General features: G+C 43.0%; 2 protein-coding genes across 2 annotated transcripts in view; one reads left to right on the top strand and one right to left on the bottom strand.

Moving 5' to 3' along the window:
* NUDT6 (nudix hydrolase 6) overlaps positions 1–3,864 on the top strand; it is a 12,949-nt gene extending 9,085 nt beyond the window's left edge. The window contains exons 4-5 of the mRNA XM_071555551.1: positions 860–914; positions 3,247–3,864. Of these exons, the coding sequence (XP_071411652.1) occupies positions 860–914; positions 3,247–3,635 (444 nt within the window). The 3' untranslated portion in view covers positions 3,636–3,864. The remainder of the gene's footprint in view (positions 1–859; positions 915–3,246) is intronic.
* Positions 300–26,415, bottom strand: FGF2 (fibroblast growth factor 2). Its single transcript, XM_071555552.1, has 3 exons — positions 26,149–26,415; positions 9,818–9,921; positions 300–4,304 (listed from the first exon to the last, which is right to left on the bottom strand). The coding sequence occupies exons 1-3, from the start codon at positions 26,321–26,323 to the stop codon at positions 4,119–4,121; spliced, it is 465 nt and encodes a 154-aa protein (XP_071411653.1). The 5' UTR covers positions 26,324–26,415; the 3' UTR covers positions 300–4,118.

The following is a 26,415-nucleotide window of genomic DNA, read 5'->3' as shown; positions in this document are numbered from 1 at the left end:
AATGCCCAGAGAAAAAAAAACATTTTCCAGTGTAGTTGTTGGGGTTTCAAATCACTGGAAAGCAGAGAGCTTTCCTCTCTGTGCTGCCTGGATAAAAGAGCTTTTTTTTTGGCCAGTGTACTTTTTAACTGCATTAATTTCTAGGTGAAGGGTAACTTCTTCCTACATAAACTTTTAATAAGGAAAGAAATAAAAAGTACAGAGAACTAAAGGTAAAGCCTAAAAATCTCTATGCATTTGCAAAAGGTGCAGGGACTGAGGCCCTTTAGCAGGGTGAGTAACAACACCAAGTCCTGCACTTCACGTTCTAATACTGAACTTTATTGCAATTCATAAAACGTTTCTCTATATAAATCACACACAAGCCCTCAGTTTTTGTGTTCCATGAAAATGACAAGTTACACTACATGGTTATTACAGACACACAGAGTCCTCTTAAAGCCAGTGCAGTATAGAACAGTACTACAATCATAATACCTGTTGGTAAGATTAGATATATATACATTTTTAGAAGCCAAAACCATGGAAGTGGAATACATTAGAGATAAAATATAAGATTATATTGTCTATAGCAGCTTTTTTTTTTAATATTCAACTACTCTATCTAGCAGCAACATTGTCTAATGACTGTTAGACAGTTTGTGTTTTCAGTCAGTAGGTGTTTTGTTCCAACAGTTCATACAGACTGTGGCTATCTCTGATCATCGTCCTGGCAGGAACGAACAGGTTCCTTCTTACTGCTCTTTATGAGAGTCATAACAATACTGCAACTTCAAGAGCCACATGTTAATTATCTCCTTCAAATGAGAGAATACAACAGACACTGTATACTTCATTAATGTTTTCTCCTCCAATACAGACTATAAATGCATGGAAATTTCCAGGAGGTCTGTCAAATCCAGGAGAAGACATCGGTAAGTCCCAGGGGAACAGGTCAGACGTCAACAGAGTTATAAAGACATTAACACTACTGAAATACAGCACAACCCACATCACTCCTTTCAGTTTCTTGGGGTTTTTTTAATTGATGGTGAGCAGATAAAGTCACATGGTCCTGTGACCTTAATGGTAATTGGGTAACATCACATTTGGGGCAAAGAAGTTGTGTTTGTAACATTTACTCTTTTCCACAATTTCTCCCTAAAATGAGTGCCTAAAGCCAGCTAACTTTTTGCAGGCTTGTTGGATATGCTCTAATATGAGCCAGAAGTGCAGAGGATTAAGGTAATCGGTATATAAATGAAATAAAACTGAAACAGGGAGCTCTCAGCTCACACTGCAATCCAGGGCAGCGACCTCAGTGATGCACTGAGCACAAATTTCCAACTCCCCACCTCTACATGCAAAACAGAAATAAATACATTTGCTTTCTTCCACACTCATTCATTTGCTTTGTTTGGACTAAGAGCTCTCAGCTCAGGGCAGCCTGAAGTGCAGCACCTCGGTCTTGGGGGCACCTACCTCAACCAGGGACATAAGGCTCTTCTGTCTTAGGAAATAATGCTGATTGGAGGGAACCTCTCATTTCTGCCCAGCACAGCACAGGTGATGACAAGCACTGCTGCAGTTCTGCTCAGTGGGGAATGAAAAACGGTGTTTATGAAGAGACAGAAGATTTGGCGCTTTTTTTTCCTCTTTGTATCTCACCCCTTAAAATCACAATCATGTTATTTCTTAAACGGGGCATTAAGCCCAGATTTCCTGACTGTTCCATACCTTAGAAATACCTACTATTTTTGCAGTCTCCCATTTGGAGGGCTTGTATTCCAGTTCATTATTTCAACACAGGGAGAAAGTTTCTAGTTATTGGGATATGATTGAGTTTAGTTTCGTAACTCCTGAGTCATGTTTTCATTCTTTGTGTCAAACCCAGGGATGAAAATCAAAAATATTTGCTGAACAATGCAAATACATAAAAGATAGTGGAATGGATCCATGTTTTCAGAAGAATCCCAAATGCCATTGTTGTTGTCTAGCCAGGCTCCTTCCCACTTCTAGTGCCAGAGGCTCTAGGCCAGGAGATACCAGCAGGATTTTTGTGCCAGCACTGGCATTCCAGAGGGATTCCCCAGAGGGATACTGGTACTGAGTAAGGCAGAGGCCACACCTCAAATAACAGGTGAGATTATGGCTGGATGTACTGAAAAACACCCAGGAGAAAACAAGTCTCTCACAGCTCCCCTCCTGCCAGTTCTAAACTACATATAATACTAAAAGTTATCCTTCTCTGCATCATATCTTATATTACAAGAAAATATAAATTAGTGAAGCATAAAATATAATAAAGCTTAATTTTCCTTTTTCTTTTTAATCCTTACATTAAAACTTATAAATTCAGTCATTCAAGGGACTACATTTTAAATTACAATTAAAAATTGCAACTACAATGCTTGCAGATTCTGTGATTATATGAAATGATAAAATACATGGCTGCCTGCTTAAAGAGTACAAACTGATTTGTGCAAGAAATACCAATAGTCTCATAATGCAAATTAAGCAAAGTGCACACATTTTTGTATCTGAGCATTTCTGAAACTCAGGCCCTAGTGTTTCTTCTAGTTCAACTGTCATTAGATATTTTTATATATACACATTTAAATAAACGGGAAGCAGAAAAAGGCACTTGATCTAAAAGCAAAGCTCAGAGCTTAAATGAAATCCCTAATTATCACCATTTTCTTAATTGTAACCTGCTTCAACATTCCTCACAATCTCAGTTCTTCACTTGTATGTAACACAGCCCCTTGCCTAATAACAAAACCACTTGACACAGCGAGTTTTGCTTTTTGCAAACACTGTTCTAAACCAGGGGACTGCAGAGGTGTCTGTGGGCAACAAAAAATGCAATCTCTGTGAGGGTCAGTGATGGTAAATGAGTATCTTTCCCCACCTGTACCCTGTGTGTGTGTGAACTTCACACCGTTCATTCCATGGCAAGATGGAAACTGAGCTGAGGCAGAAGAATGTGCAAACCAGGGCCATTAACCTACAGTAATTGGGCCAGTGCTGAATTGATCATTTTGGCTATATATTGCTAGGCAATGCACAGGAAAGGCACATAGCAATTACTTTTGTTCAGGGACAAAATTAGCTTATCCTTATATTGGAAAAACAGACTTCCATCCTGAAAACCTTACAAAGCAGAACAGAGAATGCTTTGAGTTAGAGGGTTTCCACCTTTCCAAAAGGTTTAAAGAATGTTAAGTCACTCTTAGATGGATTGTAAGGATTGCTCTTTCCACCTAGGAGACACAGCAGTTCGAGAGGTTTTTGAAGAGACTGGCATCAAGTCCAAGTTCAAGTCCATCCTAAGCATCAGGCAGCAGCACCAGCACCCCGGAGCCTTCGGGAGGTCGGACATGTACCTCATCTGTCGCCTGCAGCCCTCCTCCTTCCACATCAGCTTCTGCCAGCAGGAGTGCCTCAGGTGCGAATGGATGGACCTCGAGGAGCTTGCCAGGACAAAAAACTCTACTCCCATCACCAGCAATGTAGCCAAACTGCTACTGTACGGGTACAGGGAAGGGTTTGAGAAGATTGACATAACCATGAGGGAGTTCCCAGCTGTCTACACAGGCCTGTTCTACAAACTGTACCACAGGGAGCTGCCCGAGTCCTACAGAAACATTACATGATAGCAATACACTTCACATTTCATTATATTAATAATTTAGAATCATTACTGCAGTGTTGCACATTAAAGTTATCCATGGACTTCCTTTCAGGTAATTATTAGAAAGTAAGTATTCTCTAATCTAAGAGATAAATTATTTTTAAGGTAAATACTGCTATAAGTGTGCATCAGATTTGTTTTCCTTTACTCCATAAAGCAAGCATAAGGTAAATAAAACAGCTCTGCATAGATACCTGGAAGAAAACAGAAGTGTTATTGATCCTGAAAATACATTTTCCAAGTCATTTTACCTCCACACACACTGGCACAACAGATTTAAAGAGCAATATAAAGACAGTATGAAACATTCATGTTTTAAACTGGTATCTGGAAAAGTAGTTAATATTAGCAAATAATTGCTTATATTTTGCTACTTCAGGGAGGAGTAGGAAAGTCGACATTCTTAGTGTAGTGTGGCAAACACGCTCGGAATCTGCCATGGAAATCAGCTTTTGGCAGACATGGGAAGAAAAAGGATAGCTTTCTGTCCAGGTCCAGTCTTTGGTCCGGGCTTGTACTGTCCAGTCCTTTTCAGCGCCACGTACCAATCGGAGTATTTCCGTGATCGGTAAGTGTTGTAGTTATTGGACTCCAAACGCTCAAAGAAGAAACATTCCTCTGTTGCGTATTTCTAAAAGGGGGGGGAAAAAAGGATTATTCTGTGGCATCCAAAATCAGTTCTTCAGGTTCATGGGGCTATCTTAGCAAAAATGTGAGTTAGCAGTATCTTTGTTTTTAAGAAATGGTTATGAAATGTTTCATGATTGAAAAATGATAGAGTTACTGTGAAAATATTGTTAAAAACACCTACAGGAAGAAGAGGGTTTAACTATGGTTCATTTGTGGTCTGTAACACAGACCAAGCAGGTTCTAGTTTGTTTTCAGTGTGTAACTCTGTTCTGATCAGGAATCAAATGAAAGACCTTGTCCCTTAGCACTCAGTGACTTCCAAACTCAGCAGTTGTGCCATCTCATCCTAGGTTAGAATATAACCAAAAAGAAAAGCAGGGTGTAAGAGAAAAGGCAGCATTTCCCTTGCCTTCCTCAAACCAGCATTTTATCCATTAGATAAATAGCATGGCACAACTCCAGCCTTTGCATCTTCTTTTCCAGTTTTGAGGTTTAACATTTCCTAAAGCTAATGCAAGTATTTTCAAGATTTTTTAGAATTCCAAACTTGAAAAATAATTTAAGGAAAAGATCAGACCTGGCAAAGAGGTACATTCCAAATGAAAACCAGGCATGCTGTAGTATTTAGAAGTACATAGCTGGGATTATTTTACTTCTGGAAGGAAGTTCTCAAAGCCAACTTCACCTACATGGAATTCACACGGCTCTCAGGTGTCACAGTGGTAAATCCACCTGCAGAACTGGCACTTTGGACAAGAGAAATTATTTCCTCAAATATAAAGAAGGCAGAAGCTCAACACCCCAGGAACTTGGAGGATGCACTTTCTTCTTTTCATATACATAATTCATCAGTCTATCAATTCAGTCAGACTCACTTCCCCTGCAAAGTTTTGGGAATGCCAGAGAAAGAGGAAAGCTCATCATTGAAAAACAAGCAAGTAAAATACTGGGGAGCAGACAGGGAATGCGAGGCACTTCCTGAAACTAACAGGTTACCCTTTTTTACCATGTGCTGTTAATATTCATTAATATGTAAAGTGAGCTTGGAACAACTAGACTTCATACAGTGCACACAAAAACATACAGGAGCAGAGTAACTCCTCATACATGCCAAGATTCTGTAGCTACAAACAATCATATCCTTCAAATGCAGTCTGGAATAAAGTGACCTGTCTCCAAACACGTCTTCAAATAGAAGGGTATTTTCTCCAATTATTTTCAGATGTGAATTTTTGTTTCTAAGGAAAAGAATTTGTAAGAGAAAATCCATCTGCAGTTTCTTATAGCTCGCTGATGTTTGCACATTTCAAATAGCAGAAATCCCATTCACAACTTTCATGTTATTTTTATTTTAAATAATCTTTCTCAAGAAAAATTGTGCTTCAATGCTTTGTGTTCCAGCAATGTGAGAACAGATGCATTAATCATCTCAAGCCACAGAGCCAAGCCTGAAATGGCTTACAGGAATCTTAGGAGGGCACAGAAACTATGTAAAGAAGCATTTAAAACCAAAAACTTTAAGCAGAGTACAGGCAAGTCCAGTGCAGTTGCTGAAGCTGGAAATTCAGGCAGATACATCAACGAAACACTGTGAAAAAAGCAAAGTCCTTATTTCTGCACAAAGCATATGTGACACCAGTGTGTTCTACAGTGTGTTGCCAGTGTAAACATTTTGACATGAAAGCCAACATGCAGATGACAAATGGTAATTCAGGCTTCATGAGCTGTGCATTCCCTACCAGCTGCCAAAGGCGACATTTCGGAAGCTGGACTGCTGTCCAGCAGGAGCGGGATGCCAGCCCCTGTGCTGTGAGCCCCAGCCCCTGGAAAAGCTCAGCATGTATCAGTGGTTTTTCAAAAACACTCAGGTCTAGGCTGCATCCACAGTGCTGATCCAGCAGGGGAAGCTTCCACAGCACAGTGTGAAGCACCTGAATCCTCCAGACCTTCAGGAAGAGGATGAAGGCGGGGAAAACACCTGAGGGAGTGTTGGGGAGCGAGTTCCTGCTGTGCCTGCCCTGCCAGCAGTCAGTATTTTGTCTGCTGCCAAGCAAGCCCTCCATCCAGAAACCTGAGTGACTAATAATTCCTGCTGAGTGCAGAATCAACCCCCACCTGGGCAGAACTTCCCTTCAGGTAGTTCTAGACAGTGATGAGGTCACCTCTGAGCCTCCTCCAGGTTAAACACCCCCAGCTCCCTCAGCCTCTCCCCACAGCACTTGTGCTCCAGTCCCTTCTCCAGCCTTGTTGCTCTTCTCTGGACCTGCTCCAGCCCCTCAGTATCTTTTCCTGAACTGAGGGGCCCAGAACTGAACACAACACTCAAGGTGTGGCCTCACCAATGCAGAGTACAGGGGAAGGGTCACTGCCCTGGGCCTGCTGGCCACGCTATTCCTGATACAGATACAGTTGCTTTACCCAGGGCAGATGAACTGCCTGAAGGGGACAGCAGCTTCCTGCAATAAGGTGGTTCTTCCCCTGTTTGCACAAACATCACCCACTGATGGATTTGTCAGTGCAAACCTCATCTGCTCCAGAGTCACACTATGCCAGTAACGACCTCTGACATTTTGGACTTGGATTAGGAATTAAAATTCCTCCAGTGTATTCATTCTCAAAACTAAAGCCAGAGAGTTATTAATCTATAACTCCCACACAGATCCAGTACGGCCCTGAGAGAGGTGATGATCATATTCAGCCTTCTCAAAGTACAAAAGGGCTGAGAAATGCAGGTTATTCTCAACAAACATTCCTGTAGCACAATTTGAATCTGTAACATCAAAAGACAAAAATTTCCCTTCAAGTCCTTGAAGTGGAACCACATAAGCACGACAGACAGAATGAGCCCCTGAATAACAAATTATTTATCGTGAAATATAAGTTAGTCAAAAGTGCAATTATTCCTTTCATGGGAGGTTTAGGAAATTTCTTCATTCAATGAAATAATCACATTTCATTCTATAAAGTGAAAATATTTCATTATTACAATTCAATGAAACTGGAAAGTCTAAATATGCCATATCAGAAGTCAAATGTTTCAGCGTTTCCATTAAAAATCTGATGGAATAGATACATTTCTGCACAAATATTTTCAGTTAAACCAGCATTTTCCAAGGGGAGGTTTTAACTCTGTGCGTTAATAACCAGCCATTTCCTCCTCAGTGACCCAACTGGTCAGTGAGCCTGTTAGCGAAGAGCATGAAACTGCTCAATTAAAATCAGCATCATCCAGCTTTCCAGGCAAGACCACGATCCACTGCTCCCAGCTCAGAGCACCAGGGTGAGCAGCGATGCAGCAGCTCTGCAGGAAATAATTCTGCAAAACACAGCTCAGAACAAACCCCAAAGACACGTCTGCACAGAGTAATTACAAAAACATCCAACAAGATGACAAACAGGCCTGAGTAATAATTTGCAAAAGTATTTTTGAAGATGTTAATGTATTTATAAAACAAAGGCACTAAGTAAATTGATCCCTGACACTGAAAAGTAATTTAAAAAAGGACATAACAGTAACTGAGTGACTGGTGGATTAAAGAACTACATTAAGTGTTTAGAAATTAAACTTCCATAATGTTTTGGTAGAAATAGCCAAAGGTTTCAGCAGTGTTTGTTTCATCCTGTGCACTGAGGAGATCACCACAAACATTTCCAGCATTTGCTCTCACTGAAACACAACCCTGCTCAAACCCAACGAGAAATGCTGGCAATTAGAAACAGTTTCATGAATGTGTTTAGAGGCAGAAAAGGAGAGGCACAACCGACCACAGAATGTTGGAAGGCACTGCAAAATCCTCCTGGAAAAAACACTGCCGGTGCTACAGAAAACAGCTATGAAACTGCAACAGCATTTGTTAGGGTGAAGAACAAGATCCTAAAAGAGGAGAGTTTCCACCTATGAAGAAGAAAAATGAAGAACTGCAGGGAGCAGCGAGTGCAGCAAATACGATTCAAGTAATAGCCATTTCCAGAAACAACATGAATATTCATAAGGTCAAGTGAGAAGCACAAAGTGACCCAACTATATGTATTTTGAGTGAACAACTGATACTTTTCAGGTACTTTCTCTTACAAGAACTAAGCAGCTGAAATTGCTGCAAGGGAAGCTTGTTCTACAACCAAACTCCCCATGCAACAGCAGAAAACCCAAATATAAACACCCCCTGGTGTTTATAATTTAGAAATGGTGCTAAACACCCTATTTTGACCACTCGCTGTCGCTGAGGGTAAAGAGGGTCATTGAATGGGAAGCCACCACACCAGAACCACAGGAAACTCCCAATTATCCGTAATTCCAGAATAGCACAGTGGACAACTGCTCATATTTTCTTCAACTGAGCTGTCACACGATACCCGAGTAACGTGAAACAGGTTCTTTAACCGTGCTCAGAGGCACGAACTGAAGGGGCTCCCGGGCCAGAGCCACGCGGTGCTGTGGAGCCCCCACGGAGCTGTTCCTGGAAAACTGCTTCCACTCACTGCACTGAGGCAGAGCAGGGAATTGGGAGGAATTCCTGCAGCCCTTGGCACGACTCTTTCCTTAGCTGCAGTTCAGCCACAGTTAGGAATGCACACTATTAACAGCAGCCACTGGTGGGGGCTTGCACAGAGGCTGAATGGGGCCGTCCGTGTTCAAGAAACCAAAAGCCTCAGGGATTGCTGCACACTGGATGCCCTGCAGGATGGATGCCCTGCAAGTGGTACTTCACCAGTGCTGGAAGTCTGTCTGCACTAAAGGTTGGGAGGTTTAAGCAAAATGAATGTAACTGCAGCTCTTAAAGCACAATTTATATTCTGGCTCTGGTCATCCTTATTAACTTTCAGTCTGCTACACATACTGGCTTTAAAACAAAGTGGAAAATTCTGCTGATACCAATAACATGCACAGGAGTTTAAACTAAAACTAGTCTCACTAGAGAGGAGTTTAATTTACCTATGTTTATATAACTTCTTAAAATTTTATCAGCACATTCTCAAAAAGGTTTATTCTTGCCAGTTTTCTAGTTAAAAAGTAAATGTGCCCAAAACACTTCATACTCTACAAAGAGGAAAATGAGAAAACCATTTATACAGATTAGCGTCATAAAAGTAATTTTAAAAAAAAGAAAATCGGCTTTATTTGTTATTTTAAAAGGTCTTTAAAATCACATTATGTGTAAGGAAGTGAAAGAGGAAAAAATTACTCCTGAGGGTACGAAGACAAACATTTTATTCTTCATTTCTTTTTATCACTTCCTTCTATACATGATCACTATGATTTTTTTTTCTCTCTCAGACGAGCTATTCCCATCAAATTTTGCAGCTTCTAGCTAGTAGGGCAGACATACCCAGCTCTTCTCAGTTTATCATGTAACTAATTGACAGAAGGTGTGCAGAGCTAATTTCTCAGCTAATTTCTCGCTGATAAATCGCACACAGAGGCTGAGCGAGTCCTGCAGGAAAGGAGGTCACTCCAAACAGAGACAGGGGAGGACCTACAAACACAGAGGGAAACATGAACAAAGCTCTGCTTACCAGGGCCAGCAATCTGCCATCCTCCTTCATAGCCAGGAAGCGATTGGCACTCACACCTTTGATCGACACCACTCCTCTTTCTTCCGCCTGAAGCTGCAGTTTGACTGCAAACAAAAGACAAAAGGACGTTTTCACAGCGTCGTAGTATTTCAGCACTTGACAGTGACCTGCCATCTGCTTCAAACTTAAAACCAGAGAAAGTTTGAGCTTCAGCTTGCAAAGAAAATAGTAAACTTAGAACCTCTAGATTTTGATCCCATTTTTAGCAAAGAAAATGCTTATTACAAAGTAAGCGGCTACTGTCGAATTGGAAACCGTGAGAGCAAGTTATTCCATCTTCATTTCACATAAAAAAAAAGCCAACTTAAAAACCCATGAAAATCCTAGAAAGGCCACTTACAAAATGGTCAAGTGCTCACAGAAAATGTAAAGTTTTCATGGCAGTTTTCTCAGATACCTCCTGATGTTCACAGCACAGAGCCAGACATGGAATGCACACGGCTCCGGATGGGCAGAGCTACGGCCGAGACGGGTCGGGACCACACCGCTCCCCAAATGTTCTGGCAGTTCCCAACAGAAAAGTATCCATTGGTTTAACTCATACATCCAACAAGGGGTTTAGAACAACCAGCCAGAACTGCAGCAGCACATGAGGACAGCAAAGGCACGAGAAACATCAGTACACAAATTAGGAACATGATTTGTATCACTTATTTTAAAGAAATTTGGAAGATTTTAAAGACATGAAAACCTGTAAGGTCGTATCACACAGCTTTTAGCTACTGCCTGTCAATTATTAACACAAAACCTAAACTGATTTTTCTAGCCATGAATCAAACACTGCAGTTCAGATGAACACATGAAAGCTTTCCCCTTTGCCTGCCTGGTATCCATCACCTCAAGCACAAGCTTCATTCACCCACCTGCTTTGGTGCAGGAGATTCTTTGCTCTATTTAATGATGCAGTTTTTAAAAGTTTGAGCCTCTAAACCACCAGAATAAATGCTTGAAGTGACTGTAAATTTTTGAGAAGGAGCATCTCTCGAGATTCAGAGAGGTTGCTGCTTATTTGGCATTTTGTTGAAAGGAAAAAGAGAAACCAACAAAAACTCCCAACAACAGGAATACTGGGAACAGGATAATAGCTGCAAACCCTTTTTGAGGGTAAAAGTAATAAGTCAGGCACAATGTTTAATTTCATCTCAGAATCAAGTATCCAAAATACAGCCCTCCCAGGCTCTGAGGCCAAAATCAGCCCCGTGAACAGCTCCAAACCCTTCCGTGTAGCTCCCTGCCCTCTGGGGAAGCAGGAACGTGGAAAAGTGCTGTGGGCAGGGACTGCAGGAAATGGACCTTTGAGATGTGCCCAAGCACAGCTTTCACCACACACTTAACAAGGAACAGCTGTGTGGAATAGCCGCAAATTAATATTAATTACTGCAGTACTGACTTATTATGCTGCGTGACTTTCTCTGGAGAGAAAAGCACACCAAATCCTCCTGCATCACACCGGGCCAGAAGTTCAGATCCTGTAAAAATAAACTTGTAGGAAAGGCTTTGAAAGCCTGTTAAAATTTGTATAGTTTGGAGAAGCTTGTGAAGTGTTACAAGGAAAAAAAAAAGATTTTCATGCAGAGTTTGAAAAGTGCTGCAATACTGAAAGCACCCAAAGCAAAATCAGCTTCGCAGGATTTTCCTCTCCAACTCCAAAGGCACGTGAACTGACAGAGCCAGAACAGTGCTGTGAGTTTTTCAGGTTACAGCATTATTTTAAGGCCTTTGAATGCAATGTATTTGCCACAGTGTTATGCTGATCTGGAGGTGCCAAGACACAACACAACCTTAACAATCAAACACATTTTGACCAAGTGTTCATCACCAGAAATGATAATTTTGGGTTTAACTCATGAAGACTTGGTTGTAAGAGAAACTTACCACTTGACACCAATGACCTCTATATTTTGCAGACTTTAGGTCACTAAGAGCAATAGTTCAGACCCTGCCTTCATTTCAAATCTACTCGTGTTTTTAGAATAGCTGAACCTCAAACCCAGATTAATGAAAGTGAAATAATCCAGGTATTAGTAGCCCAAAAAAGTAGCACAGGTTATTGTGAAAGAGCTCATCAACCAAAGCCTAGAAAGGCCCATTTTCCCAGTTATTCTGGCAATCCTGGAGGGCCCCTCCAGCACAGCAGTGAGTTATTTCACTGCTCACATCAGTAAGATTGTGTGAGTTCGTAGAAAATCTTGTCAAGTGAGAGAAAATTAATGAGGCCAGAGCTTACACTCAAAAAGATAGTTTATTCAAAAAGCACCATGGAGAGACAAAAGACAGATAAAAAGCTTCCTTCTCTCACTTCCCATTCCAGTATATATCCTTTTCTAATTCCCACCTTATAGCCACTTCTCATAGGTTGAAACCACAGTGTCCATCACTCTCATCACAGCTTTAATTGGATGATACTTTTCAGCAGATGTTCACTTTGCTATGAGAAAAGTTATCTCTCTAAATTCCAATCTCATGAGCAGAACGACCCAAAGCTTTCCTATCTCCTTTGTTTTTGCTAGTTGCTGGTTTTTCTCACAGAACTAACTTAGCACCTGCCAATAGGCCTTAGAAAACTGCCCTCAGTTCTAAAAAAACCTCTGTCTCAACTCAGAAATCTATTTTTCTCTCTACACACATCCATGCCCTTTAATTTGCAAGGAACTCCAAGCACAAGGCCCTGGTCGATTCCTGCTGGTGTTGTGACAACACAGGACTCGGCTGCAGAACAAACATCCCGAGCTCTGAGGCTCAGTCATCACCAAGTTATGAAATAAAACAACGTCCTATCCCAAATATAACCGAGGTGACCTTTATGCACGGACAACTGAAAGGACTCAGGAAATTTACCACTCCTATTAAAGACTTGCTTTTGTATCATAATAAGCTGATGTGTGACCATATTCCTTTTGCTGCCGGGTGAGAAGAAATGAACTGCAAGATGTACAAATGCGATTTCACTCCAGCAGAGAAACTCTCAGGAAGAAGGATAAAGTTGTAGACATGAATGAAATAAGGTTAAGGCACTGAACTCTAATTCAGGAGGTGGATTTAAACCCCCTAACATTGAGCTATCATTAAAGACTATTATATATAGATACAGATACACCCACAGCCTTCGAAAGCTGTAAGGGAACCTACACTCAATTTCCAGATTTGATTTTACACTCATGTGTCTTCCTGCTTATACCATCTACATCTCTATATGGCACTTTTATCTAAGAAGATGATCATTAAGTGGAAAAACTCATCAATTTGGATGTGGCTTGAGTGAACCTACTATGCTTTACAGTAGAATAAAACCAGAGTTTTTGCTAACAATACACACAGGTTCTGGCAGGAATATGTACTCACTGATGTTTTGGCTGAAGAACAACACAGCCAAACCTGAATTTCCACTGAAATCCATACAATTTGTGGCACTAAAGGATGATGAATCACACTGACAGGCACCAAAATGCTCTTTCCCAGAGTATATGCTCAGGACAGATGTACAAGCCACAGGTTAAACTTGCTGGCGTATTTGAGAGTGAGTTACAAATGGGGATTTATTTCACAACTCACAGAGGCTTTCCTAAGAATATGGAAGCTGAAAAGTGGTATTTAATAGCATTGTGCTTGGCAAGGTTTCAGATCTCAGTTAAAAACTGGATCTTCCTCACTTTTCCTAAAAAGCTAAAAAACAAAAACAAAAACCAAATCCTAAAATATATTTCCAAGGCAGTTTTGCACAGCCCAGTGGAGAGGAAATAATTTTAAGGACAAGTAGCACTACACAGACAGAAAAGCTGTTACAAATGTGGAGAATACAGGGAACATGTACATTTTCCAAAAGTTTTTACTGCCCTGAGCACTAGAAGTGAAAAACCACACGTACAATGCAAACTCCAAAGCCCTTTTACAGTTCTCATAACCCAGCTAAGCTTGAGAGTGGCCCAGACCCAATAACGCTGCACTAACTTGAATGGTCCCAAATGGTTTCATTGCTCTGCAGTGTAAAGAGTTCGGCCAAAAATCTCCTTCAAAATCAGTTTATTTCAAAGATCTTGCCAAAAATCTACCTACTTAATACTTTAGAAAAAGAGAGCTGCACATTTTGGAAGTTGCTCAGTGCTGAGCTGGTACTACTTTTCTCACATTCCCAGCTGGAATCTGCTGGCAGCCGCAGAGGAGCCTCGGGCATCCCAAGCCCTTGTCCTGGGGCAATCCATGTGCAGGAAGCCACAGTGTTGGTATTTCACTCAGAGCAGCTGCACTGGCTAAGATGTTCTGGGGCAGGAGAAAGCCACAGTATCAGTAAGGAAAAGGGAAAACAAAGGTCACAGTGGGAAAAGAAAGGGACAGAAACATGTTAGGAATACAGTAAAAAACAGACACGAAGAGAAAAGAGCAGTGGACACAGGGCAGAGTGAGTGTGCAGTACAGGGGGTGCTGTACCAGAGCATGAGGCACTCACACATCTCAAGGAAGTGGATTTTGAGGAGGTATGAGCCAAATGGATTAATAAAATCCCCGTTTTCCTATTCCTCTACAAGGAAGTGGGAACTCTCAACCACTAATCAGTGAAACCTTGAAGGAAAAACCAACCATGAGCTTTGGATACACTTAAGACAGCAAATAAAGGTATGATTACACCCTTGGCTGTATTTCCACTATAATCCACCCAACAAAGATCCCTACAAATAAAACTGCAGTGCAGACTAAAACTAAGAGTACCAGCCATGGTCTCAGAATCCCACAAAATTCAGGTCAGAAGGATCTACTCCAGTCTCCTGCTCAAGACTTCATCGCTTCAGAGTGAAAACCCAGCTGCCACACTGCAACTAACAGAGCAGCTCGTGGACCTGGGAAGAGAGGACAAATCGGATACTATTTCAATCCCTGTTTTCACTGACATACAGACGCTTTATTTGACCTAACAAGGTCCTTAGCAAAACACCTCTCACTTCATTTACGAGAAGAGAGAGTTGATGTACCCCCGAAAAATCCCAGGCTGCACGTCTCTGGATCAATGACCAGCATTACTCCAGTTTGCTGTGGAAAAGCTCAGCCCCAGCCAAAGGCTCAGGGCCCATCTCCAACATACTTGCAGAGGCCCCGTAAGGAAAATCCTTCCCCGAGGCCCCCGGAGGACACTGCGATGGAGCTGCTGTGCCAGCTCCCATCACCCACCCTCCGGCACCTCTGTGCCCACGGGAAAGCACAAAGCAGCAACTCTCCTGCAGGCTCACTGCCACAGAGCTGGGTCAGCTCCGGGGGGAACGCGTATCAGAAATGCAAGGAAGTTCACAACAAAAGAAGAAAAAATAAGACTCAACACCCTACGACCAAATCCCTGTTCTGCTGAAGTGGTCGAAGTTGGCAGATTCCTTTGTGCTTAGGGGCAGTGCCTATTCCCAACCAGGTGTCCAAGCCAAACACACGGAGTCGGACGTGTTTGCTCCACACCTAACGTGATAGACCCTCCCAAGCCCAAGGGCTGGTTCAAGGATGCATCTACCCACACACATGGATTAATACCCTCATTTTGACATTTCCAGAGCCAAAGCTGCCCAGCTGGATCAGATCCAAACCCCAGCCCGTGAGCTGGATATGCCCACTATCACTTGTCTCTAGGAACTACAAATATCTTTGTGTGTCTCTGTCCCACATTTAGCCTCTGACTCAGACATACTGAGCTTATTAACATCTTCCACTAACTGATAAGCTCTGCGTTGACACAGGAGGCATCTCCAGTCTTCAGACTGCAAACAGCAGTCTCTGCTCACAAACCTTAGCAGGAGAGGTGGTCTGTCAATAAACAAACCATCAGAACTGCAACAAAAACAATCAAGCCAATGGAGTGTCACACTGAGAAACTGTGAGTCACCCTCCCATACAAAGGCACATTTCTTCGCTTTTGCATGACAACATTCTAAGTGTATCTTTTTCCTTTTTGCCAGCCAGAGGCATAAAACCACTCGCAGACAGACCCGAGGTCTCTGAAATGTAAACATCTACAACGAAAATATACACTTCTGAAACACAAACACTTCGGGAAGTTCCGGTTACACTTAAGAGCAAACCCAAGGCTTTAAACAGAACAGTAACTTGTGTAACTGTTTAACTATCAACCCGCTAACCTAACCAACCACATCGACATGGACATTCACAGATTTTAAGAGGTTTCACCTTTTTAAGTAGCACAGACTTTGACGGAATTTGGTTTTCCATCTCTTCTCATTTATATCATTTATATCATGACCTCAATTCCTACAAATAGGCATCCCTCCCTACCATGTACCTGTGACACTGGGAATCCTCCCCAGGAAACACGGATTCCCAAAAACACAGCATCCTCAAGTGCTCCCTATATATTTCACATAGAAGACAGTAAAGTCATCCTGCAGAATAGTCATTTCAGAATAATGTGCATCCAACACTTCTGGCACCAGTCTGACCAAGTGCTTCTTGCCTGTGTGCCTCCATCTCTCACAGATTACAGTCTGTCTGATCACATTTAATCAAGCCCTTTAAAAGTTAAAAGCACCAGAGTTTCTGTTGCAAGCAGAGATTCTGCTTACAAAACACAAGTCGAGCATTTTGCACTACCGAGTAAAGTAAACAGCGATTGATTGGTGGTACAAAAGGGACTTCACACACCAAAAACTCCAAGTAAACCATTGTATAAAATTCTAAATACCTTCGGCCACACTGTGTCTCCTTGGCTTTGCAGATGAACTGATGCATCTTTGAAGTCAAGAGGGAAAAAAAAATCCTAACTACCAGAGAAGAACTTCACTCATTACTGGGTACAGGTAATGAAGTCCCCCAAATTACTGACACTTCCATTCAAAATTCTTGATTTAGAAAAACGTTTCAGGGTTTCCCCATCAAAGTAACAAATGCATGTTCACACGTGGGTTTTAGGACTTTTCCCAAGGGGCTTTTCTTAGCACGTAAGTGTTTCTTTCAACTGCTTTTTAGGATTCACTCAAGTAAATAACAGAATAACCACTTTCGGGTGCTCTCACCTTTAGAACAAAGCTGTTGCAACTGTTCAGCCAACACAGCCATGTCACTGACTAACATCAGAGAGACACAGAACTCACAGAAATTCAGCTTTATGTTTATGTGGATTCACTAATCTTGTAACTATGACCTGTTTTTCACTTGCAGCAAAATAAGCACATAAAACCAGGGACAAGCCAAGACAAACGCAGGACCATCTCTTCAGAAGAAAGAGAAAGTAAAATGTATCACTTTTTAAAGGTATTTGTAGTGCTCTTCCTTTACATATGACTCACACAACTACTCAGGAGTACATGGTATTTTAGGGCTGTGACTGATCAGAGCAGTAAGAGATGAGATGAAAGGATAAGGCTGCCAGAGCAGTGGTGAGACACTGCCAACCCATCGGCTCAATAAGCCTTAGTGGCACAGTTGGAAAGGAAAAGTGGGATTTTAGAAATGCCAAGAATCATCAGCAAACTGGATTTCAAGAGTCCAAAGCACAGTGGTGAAGGAGGAGCTGTGTCAGGCATGCAGAGTGCCAGGGAGATGGCACAGGAGCAGGGAGAAGGAACAACCTGACATGGAGGAGCTCGTCTTAATTAAGATGCCCTTTAGTGCTGATTGCTCCTAATCTGGCCAAAAAACTGAGATAGCAAATATGCTGAGTTTGCATTTCCCCCATCTCTAATACCAATGAAACCGAATTAATCACTGAGTCGTTAATAAATATATTTGCAAAAAGACAACAAAAACCCCCAACCAAAATCCACGCACATGCACAGCCAGTATTCCACTGGTGCCATCCACATTCTTTACTGCAAGGACAATGCAAATGCAACATTAAGCCCAGACTTACTTCATCATCCATCTATTTCAACCCCTTCCATCAAGCTGTGTAACCACCCTTTGCTGACCTTCAAATAATGCATCCACAGGGGAACAGCATGAGCTGTGAAGGACAACAGCTGTCAATCACTGCTGAGCCAGCATACCAATTAATCAGTCTTCACAAAAAGGCTCTAATTTGCTTTTGAATGCAGCCTTGAGTGAGTAGACTCGTTCTTTGAAAGAAACTGAATTCCCTAACAGAAAATAAAACGCACAGGGCATAATTGGGTAACACTCCTCACTTTCACATCCCCTACGGGCTCTGTGAGGAGGCAGAGTACATTGTGGGACCCAGCCTGTACTGAGGAGCCAAAACTTGGGTCTGCAGAACCACAGAGCGAGGGATCAGGCTGTGGTGACTCCCCCAGCTTCCAGCTCTCCATATAAACCCCCCTGCTTTACTTTGAATACTTTCAAACCATACTAAAAATAGTCATGGACATTTTCCTGACAATAAAAGAGAAAAGAAACCTTAGAATCTGTAGCTTGGAAGAAGATATTTGAGTCCCTGCTGCTTCAGCCAGAAGCAGTGGTCACTCTGCTGGCTTGAATCTCTGCAACAGTTTCAGTGCCCACACTGCTCCAGACATCACTGGAACATCACAATCCTGGAGGGTGACACTGGCAATCCCACTGCCCTTACTTACATCACATCAAGTCAGCAGGCTTACTCCTAGCAGTGTCTTCTAATACAGACTCACACAGACAATCCTGATCCATGTTACAACAGCCTGATTGCTGTGGACCTGTTCAGCTTTGAGGAATTCCGGCATTTCTAAGGACATGAGCATTGTATGCCTTTTTCCTCAATTTTCCTGAATGAACTCCATTACTGTCAGTAAAATATCCATAGTGAGGGCTGTAACCATCTGTAAAACCACAAAATGAATCCTTCCTATTTACACTCTGAGGCATGGCCAGGGACACGTTCAGCCATTCATCCCAACTGCTCCATTACAGGCAGAGAAACCCAAGGAACTGAATCCACACACTATTTCCCAGAAACTGCTCAGCCTAACAAGTCTGTACAGCAGGATTCCCCAGGTGACTTGTAACGAGTTGAGAGCCTCTACATGGCCCTCAGTGGCTGCTTCTCCACACTAAAACATGCTCCAATTTTTGTATCCATCTCTGTTGACACAGGTGCCAACAGGTCCCAGTGGAGTAACTGCACAGAACTACCCTACACTTGTGGTTCTCTACACCCAGAAATGTCAGTCTCACTCCTGGTCTTCCTAGAGCTGTGGGACTGTTTAAACATTCTTTGCAATATGGTCCCAAAATGACTATTGTAACCTGAAATGTGACACAGGTGACAGTCTGTGTCCCTCCATTCCACGGGATGCCTGATGAAACACTGGCATGGTAAGTTTGCAGATGGATGTCAGGCATTGTGGGTCAGCCTGAGAGTAGAGAGGAAAGAGCCAGGAAACAGACTGCAAATACTTTCAGGCTGTATCACAACTGACATCTACCCTTGCTCTTACAACACACGCCACCACACACAATTCCACAGCCGCGGCTATCGGACTCTGTGACTTGCACCTTCCAGCTGGAATCCCCATGATTGTGGGTTTGTGAGCTCTGCTGAAATCTCATCAGAAGGCAAGAGACAAGCCAATGAGCTCTGCAATACAAGAGCATAATTTCACCACACTGCCACTGCAAATGGCCATGGAGTCTGGGTCCTGCTCTGCCCTCTCCCGGTGCCCTCAGGACCCCTCTCCTCTGAATCCCTCCAGCCATGTGGTTTCCAGCTCTGGAAGTCAAACAGGAGTGATGGGTTCATGCAGATCCCTCGACCAGCACCAGGATAGTTTGCACAAGACAACCTCCACCCAGCTTTGCAGACATCATCTCATTTATATTCTCGGCCCATCATAATGGGCTCCAGGCAATACGTGGCCCTACCCTGAACAAACAAAAAACTATGTAAGATAATAATGCTAAAATGCCACCAACACTCCAGAGAGCCACCCTTCCAATATTTTTATTGACAAGTCTGGAGGCAGCAGAAGAAGCAGACATGAAAACAAGTTCATCCTCACATTGTCACAAAACACACTATTGAAAATGACAAAAGATGAGAGTTGCTTTATTTTGAAATGCAGAGTCTAAAACAGGAACTTAAAAAAGCAAAGGCTATTAATTCTTCATCAGGATTTAAACACTATCCAATTACCAACTTACAGGCTTCAAAAATCGTGCCATAAGCATTTCAAATACTTCTTGGGGTAGATGAATAATCAATTTACAGATCCCATACGCATATGTATGTTCTTCAGTAACAGTAACTTGAGTGTTCTCTGGACTGTGTTAAGGTTACATCGCCTGTTTTGGGGTTATTACATAATTGCACTAAACCACCCACAGTCAAAAATCACCATTAACTCCAGGGTTATTAACCAGCTCAGTACAATCAATCACCTCTTCAGTATCCTGAAACAGATGGCCAGTGATCCCAGAGCAATGCTCCCAATGGTGCTAAAAACCACATTAATCAAATAATTATTTGTTAAAAGTGCTTGCTGCAAATGTAATCCAAGGGATTGGGAAAATTTTACATAAGCAAAGAGTTCCTGGAAAGATTATGATTTAAAGTTCAGGTTGAGACATTTATTAATTAAAGGGTAATTAAACAGAATTCTATCAAAGAACTGCCTTGGAACAGGAACCCTTTCATTTAGAAAAACACAATACGTTCTGTGGGAGCTGCACATGAGGAGGGGACATTTTTCTGGGGTTTGTCTTAAAGCACTTTTCAAACCCTGTAACTGTTAACTCTACTGCTGAAAACACTGCTACACCTCTTCTTGCCTCTTCAGCTGTCTGTGCACTTGGCACCTCTCCTGCTTTCGTTACAGGACACAGAGCCTGAACCTGCTTTTACAACACCAGATGAACCTCAACAACTTTGAAAGCACTGTAGTAATATCACCAAAACACACCTAAAAAGGAAAAAAAAAAAGAAACCCCCAAACCTACAGATTTTGACTAATTGCAATATAGTCTCACCCTCTAGTAGGTCAGGAGACATCATATCTTAAAAAAACATTACTAAAATAGTTCTTTTTCTGTAAAATTCGGTATGACTCCACCACAAGATAAACTTTTTCTTAGAATCAGTTGCATGAATTTCAAGCATTTATGAACCAAACAGAAACCAACAGCAGCCACCTGACCTCACTAGATGTTATCTGTATTTTGTTATCTGTGTCTTATTCAGCTATGGGTGGGTAATGGCTAAGAGGAATATCATTTTCAGCAAACAACGTAAGTATCTAAAAGCGCCCCCGATTTCTAAAGTCTGAGAGACAACTGAAGGGCTAAATCCTGCCCTCTAGTGTACCCGTGGGTGGTGGTGCCCTGGGAACTTTCCCCATTCCAAAAGCCCTTTCCAAACTGGGCAGAAACAGCTGGGAGAGAGAGGACAGTCCATGGCCCACCAGAGACATCACAGGATTGCTTTGATCCGCCTTCCGAGTGTACCCCTGCTGGGTCACACACCTGAGGGGTGGACAAGACTCACTAAGATCTGAGACAGAGGATTACAGACATGATGACAGATGAGAGGACACGATGGTATTTCTACAACTAAATAAGCAAAGGAAGCATATCCTCAACTTTATTGCATATGGAATCATTGCAATGTGGTCCCCTAAAAGCAGCTACACCCCACAGCCAGGAGGAATTTCTGTACTGACTGTGTCCCAAAGCATTAGGACTGGAAAAGCAGTGAAGGTCTGTGCAACAGATCAAAAGTAATGCAAAAAGAGTCTGTTCTCAGAAGCACTTGGGTAGGAACAATGGATTTGAATATTTAGGGGCAGGGTTGGGTTTTTTTTTAAAGTCACCTCTTGCTGCTAAGATTTGGAACTCAGTGCCCTGTCAACAGCTCTGGCTGCATCTGTGGGACACCATATGGAAAAGGAGACCTAAGTCCCAAACAGCTTATGCACTTATAAAAACCTGAATGCCAGGTACTGAACATACTAAAACACCTCCTGACATTTGCTCAGCCTTTTCTTTCTGAGGATCCCCATTAGTTTTCTTCCACCACGTGAGCAGCAATCAGATTTCCATTGTCTTGACTGAGCTCTCCAAAAGTCAGCCTGTACTTCAACAGAGCCTTTTCAAAACATTCAGAGCATAACCATTTAAATGTTGTGTAAGAGACACGTCAAAATCTTAACATTAACAACTACTTATAAAATATCTTTCTTAAGAAGATATTTTCCTGGACCATCCTTACCCTATTTTACATTTTCTTCAGATATTTATGGAAGAGGAGCCAGGTACTGAGCAGAAAGAAGGTATTTCAGACATATGCAGGGTTGAATGAACTCACACTGCTGAGTCCTTTCCGAGTGAGAGGCTGGAGCCTGGTCGCCTCATTAAGGAGTGCACGAGAATGGCTTGGGATTCCTTGGCCACTGTCTTGGTTCATGCTCACCATGAAGCAAAGCTGCTTGAGAAATTATGGAAATCTATAAATGCCAACCATTCCCCAGTGAGGGAAAACTGTGAAGGGAGCCAGCTGTGCTCTTAGACATTTGCTAAATGTATGGATAAGCATTCCCTTTCCATTCCCGTGCTTTTCCCCTTCACCAGCACTGTAGCCTCTTTGAGGGAAACACCTCTGGAGAATTTCTACAAGCCTTTCCAAAAACACTGTGTTCTTTGTAAGTTTTCCAGGGCATAAATTAGAAGTTGTTGATCAACAACAAAAAAAAAAGGGCCATGTATTTTGTGTTGCTTTAAACAACAAAACTCTCAGAAAGCGCCTTCTGTTTCTTGTTTGTCTCAAAGTACCTCTTCACTTCAGAAAAAACTCGTAACACAGTCCCCAGAGTGTGTCCAAAGGGGCACTTCACTGAAGTCACTGCACCACACACATCAGATGTAGCAACACTGACCACGTAAGACACACTGTCCTGGTTTTTCAGCTGCATGAATCACACCATTCCAATCCTCCAGCACGCAGGATGTCAACTTCCATTCTTAATTTCATTAACGACGCAATTAGGAGTAAACGAAGGTGAATGGGATGAGTGTGAAGCAGTCAGAGTCTCAGTGCCAGGACATAAACCAGACGTGTATGATGAACAAGCCATCCCTTAGTACTGGAGGCAGAAAGGGGGGAGCAAAAACTACATAGATCATGGACATTTGTTTATAGTATTCAACTTTGGTCTGAAACATAAGGAGACAGTAATTTGCCTTCTAAAATAAGACCTTCCTTTAAAAGTAAAAAGGATGATGTGCTACTGAAATGCTATTTTGTATAATTAGTAAAGAATAGCAGCTACCACAAGCATCTCTCCTAACTGTCCTTTAATTATTTCTAAACCAAATTCTCTGCAGCCATTGTATTTCTTTCCTCAAAACCATCTTACAAAACCTTTTGCTGAAGATAAAAAACAACCATGGGTTATTCAAGGTGTATATTTTCATTGCTAATTTATTTTTTTTTAAAGTCTTCTCCTGGTGTCCAAGATTTATTGCCATCTGCCATGCCAGCCAGGCATACCAGGAGATGTCACGGGGACTTCCCAGAGCAGCATTCACCAGGTCAGAGTGCAGCAGAGTGACGTATTTCCAACAAGGATGCTGAGGATGTGAACCATGCAATGCCACAGGAACGTGCCTTGCTGACGCTTCGAGCACTGATAATTTTCTGCTTCTCAGAACTAGAGTTCTTCCAGGAAAAAGAAAAAAAAAAGGAAAAAAGGAAGAAAAAAGTAACAAGCCAAGAGTTGCCTGATAATGAGAAAAGGAGAGTATGGCAGCAAGGGACACAGGCATGGTGGCACTCCTGCACCCAGGTAGGCTTCCTGTAAGTGAATCCCACCAGCCCTCCAGCTGCACCACATTTACAAACTGCTCTTTTTAAACAAAAGGATTTTCTGCAGCTGGCAGAGAGTGCCAAGCTGAGAGTACCCAAGGAACTCTGTGGTGTCTGACTTGCTGCAGCACAGGGCAGAGGCCACATCACCCATTTACAGCTCAGGTTTTCCTTTACCTGTTGGCACCATTTATTCAAGAGGAAAAAAGAGTGGAGCTTCAGAGACACAGCACCAAAGGAAAGGGGAAGGAATATTTGTGATCAGATAGTACTGACAAGATAGGGAAGAAAAAGTACAGAGACAAAAGGGAGAGCCCAAAACACAGGACAGCAAAAAGAAAGCTATAGAGCAAAGTAGAAACATGAAAGAATAAGGCAGTACCAGCAAGACCAGAGGGATATTCACTACTAGAAAAGTAGCATGAGAAGTCAGTGAAAAGTTTGAACATTGATAAGAGAAAATATATGTTAGACACTCAAGAATGTAAAACTAGTATAAGTTTTCCTGACAGAATAATAAAAAAAAGGCAGGGGGGAAGAGATGATTATGGGGGAGCTCTGTGATGAAAAAGACAGCAGCAATAAACACCATCTCCACTGAGGGCAGCCTGGCCCAGCTAGGTGAGCACAGACAAATATGCGCCACTACCTGGCACTTTCACCACAAAAAGCAAAATTAGGGAATGAAGCAAGACCCTGATAGCCATGGCAATGTCTGGGACCCACCTTCAGCCATGTACATCCTCAACTTAATGGCATCTTCCTGCAGAGCTCCAGCATATTTTCACAGCTCCTCTGGGGATGAGGTGACATGTCTGATGAACTAAAGAGACTTATTTCCTGTAAGGATTCCCAAATTTCCCAAATACAAAACACTCAAGCAAGCTGAATATGTTCCTTCATGCTTTCCAGCCCAGACTCAATCCTGCACAGCAACCAGCTGCTCTGCACAGAAAACAAGCCACTTACCTATGTGGTGAATCAACACTTTGCTTTAGGCATCAACACCTGGAAAGTCCCATTCACTGCATTATATTGGCAATAAGCTTAGTTTGTTACTACTCCCACAATGCTTCCCTTTAAACCAGTATGTGAGAAAGGGAGAAATGCAAACGCGTAGGATGAAGTCTGAAAGCTTCCTATAGCTTTTCCTAAGAATACTTGTTTGGCTAAGAAAGGATGCTGACTTTTCCCAAAACAGACCATTCCACATGTATTTTCAGCCCATTGTACGTACTGTATTTCTATCAAAGAGTCACAAAATGAAACAGCCTCAAATTGAAGCCTAGCTTGGCAATATAATTATTTGTAAACAGTCTGTTACAGGATTTCTTTGGAATTATTGGGAAAAAAACAATTGTTTTCCAAATGGTGAATGTGCAGAATGGAAAGCAACATTCAGACCATTTGGTCTGTCTCCTCATTTCCTTCCCATCATCATCTCCCAACTTTAGCCTGGTCCCTACATCCATCACTCAGAGCACAGGTGCAAAGCAGATGAACAATCACAGTAAGGCATTTTACCTGCTCTTCATGCCAAGTGCCTGCAGGCAGGCCCTCCACTCTTAGTGCAGTAATAAATTCTCTCAGGAATTGCACTGGGACAATCTGACAGACAGGCTACGCAGCAACTCCCTTTACCTGCTCTGTAGAAAATGCCTCAAGGGCACATCAGAAATTCACTGTTACATCTGCAAAACCTCCATAGAGAATGCTTTCAAAACTGAGATCTGCAAAAGGCGTTTTGTTCCTGGGACAAAGAGCAGCCTGTGTTTGTGTCTGCACCCTGTCCCATGGTCCCAGTGAATGTGACTGTCGGAGAGCAGGCACTGGGCACTGCAGACGGCAGGGGAGAACTGGATCACAGACCCTCAGACCGCACCAACCACACAACCCCCGGGCTGTGTTCCCAGCTCAGGAGACTCCTCCTCCCCCAGAAGATCAGGTGTATCAAGGGGAAAAACCGATGCTCCTGGAAGCTCCAAGTTTTATCTGTATTTAATCCGTCCTTAATTAAGTTTAAATAAAAAAATCACATGCAACATTTTAAGACAAAAAAGGTGCTTTGACAGCACTTCGTTATAAACTTCTGTTCCTCAGAGTACCTGCACGCCAGAAGTACTCCTACTCACGAGCACTTACCCGCGCTGGGAAAAAGAACCACCTTCTTCCTACCTCGATGCATCTCACTCTTTCACCACCGCCGTGTAAGGCGGTCAAGTGCCATTACGCCCCTTTAAGCGCCACGCAAACAAACTCAAGACACTTTGAAGCACGAGAGCGAACCTCTGTGCGCTGGACCATCTCGGCACGCAGCAGGTTGAAGACGGCGCGGCCACCCCGAGGACCCGCAGCCGCGGTACGCGTTGTATGAATTAACTCCGCGCATCCCCGCGTTTATTCATACCCGAAACTCGGCGTATGTACGGACGCCTTCCAAGCAAGGCTTGCTGCCGAGGCTGCGGCAGGGCGGGCCGGCGGCCGAGTCGCGGCCCCTCTCGCAGCCCTGCTGCCCGCCCGCCCGGCCCCGACCGCGGCGCTCCCGGCACACACTCACTGTGCGGGTCGCTCTTCTCACGGACGCCGTCCACCTTCCCGTCGGGGTTGATGCGCAGGAAGAAGCCGCCGTTCTTGCAGTAGAGGCGCTTGGGGTCCTTGAAGTGGCCGGGGGGGAAGGCGCCGCCGCCGCCGTCGTCGGGCAGCGTGGCGATGCCCCCCGTTGCCGCCGCCATGCGCCGCGCCCCGGCGGCCCCGCGCCGCCCCGGGCCCCCGCCGGGCCCCGCCGCCAGCGCCGGGCGGCCTCGCCCCCTGCCGCGGCCGTCCA

This window comes from Pithys albifrons, chromosome 5 (assembly GCF_047495875.1).
Source record: "Pithys albifrons albifrons isolate INPA30051 chromosome 5, PitAlb_v1, whole genome shotgun sequence".
NCBI classification, from domain to species: Eukaryota; Metazoa; Chordata; class Aves; order Passeriformes; family Thamnophilidae; genus Pithys; species Pithys albifrons.
Note: the sequence above shows the minus strand (reverse complement) of the source record. Positions and strands in the feature narration are given on the sequence as shown.

What these genes read in the sequence shown, in the direction of transcription:
- FGF2 (XM_071555552.1), bottom strand. Translation starts at nt 26,323, where the DNA reads ATGGCGGCGGCAACGGGGGGCATCGCCACGCTGCCCGACGACGGCGGC. An exon ending in TGAGAAGAGCGACCCGCACA is followed by an intron (nt 9,922 to 26,148) that starts GTGAGTGTGTGC and finishes TTTTGTTTGCAG; the next exon opens with TCAAACTGCAGCTTCAGGCG. An exon ending in ATGGCAGATTGCTGGCCCTG is followed by an intron (nt 4,305 to 9,817) that starts GTAAGCAGAGCT and finishes CCCCCCTTTTAG; the next exon opens with AAATACGCAACAGAGGAATG.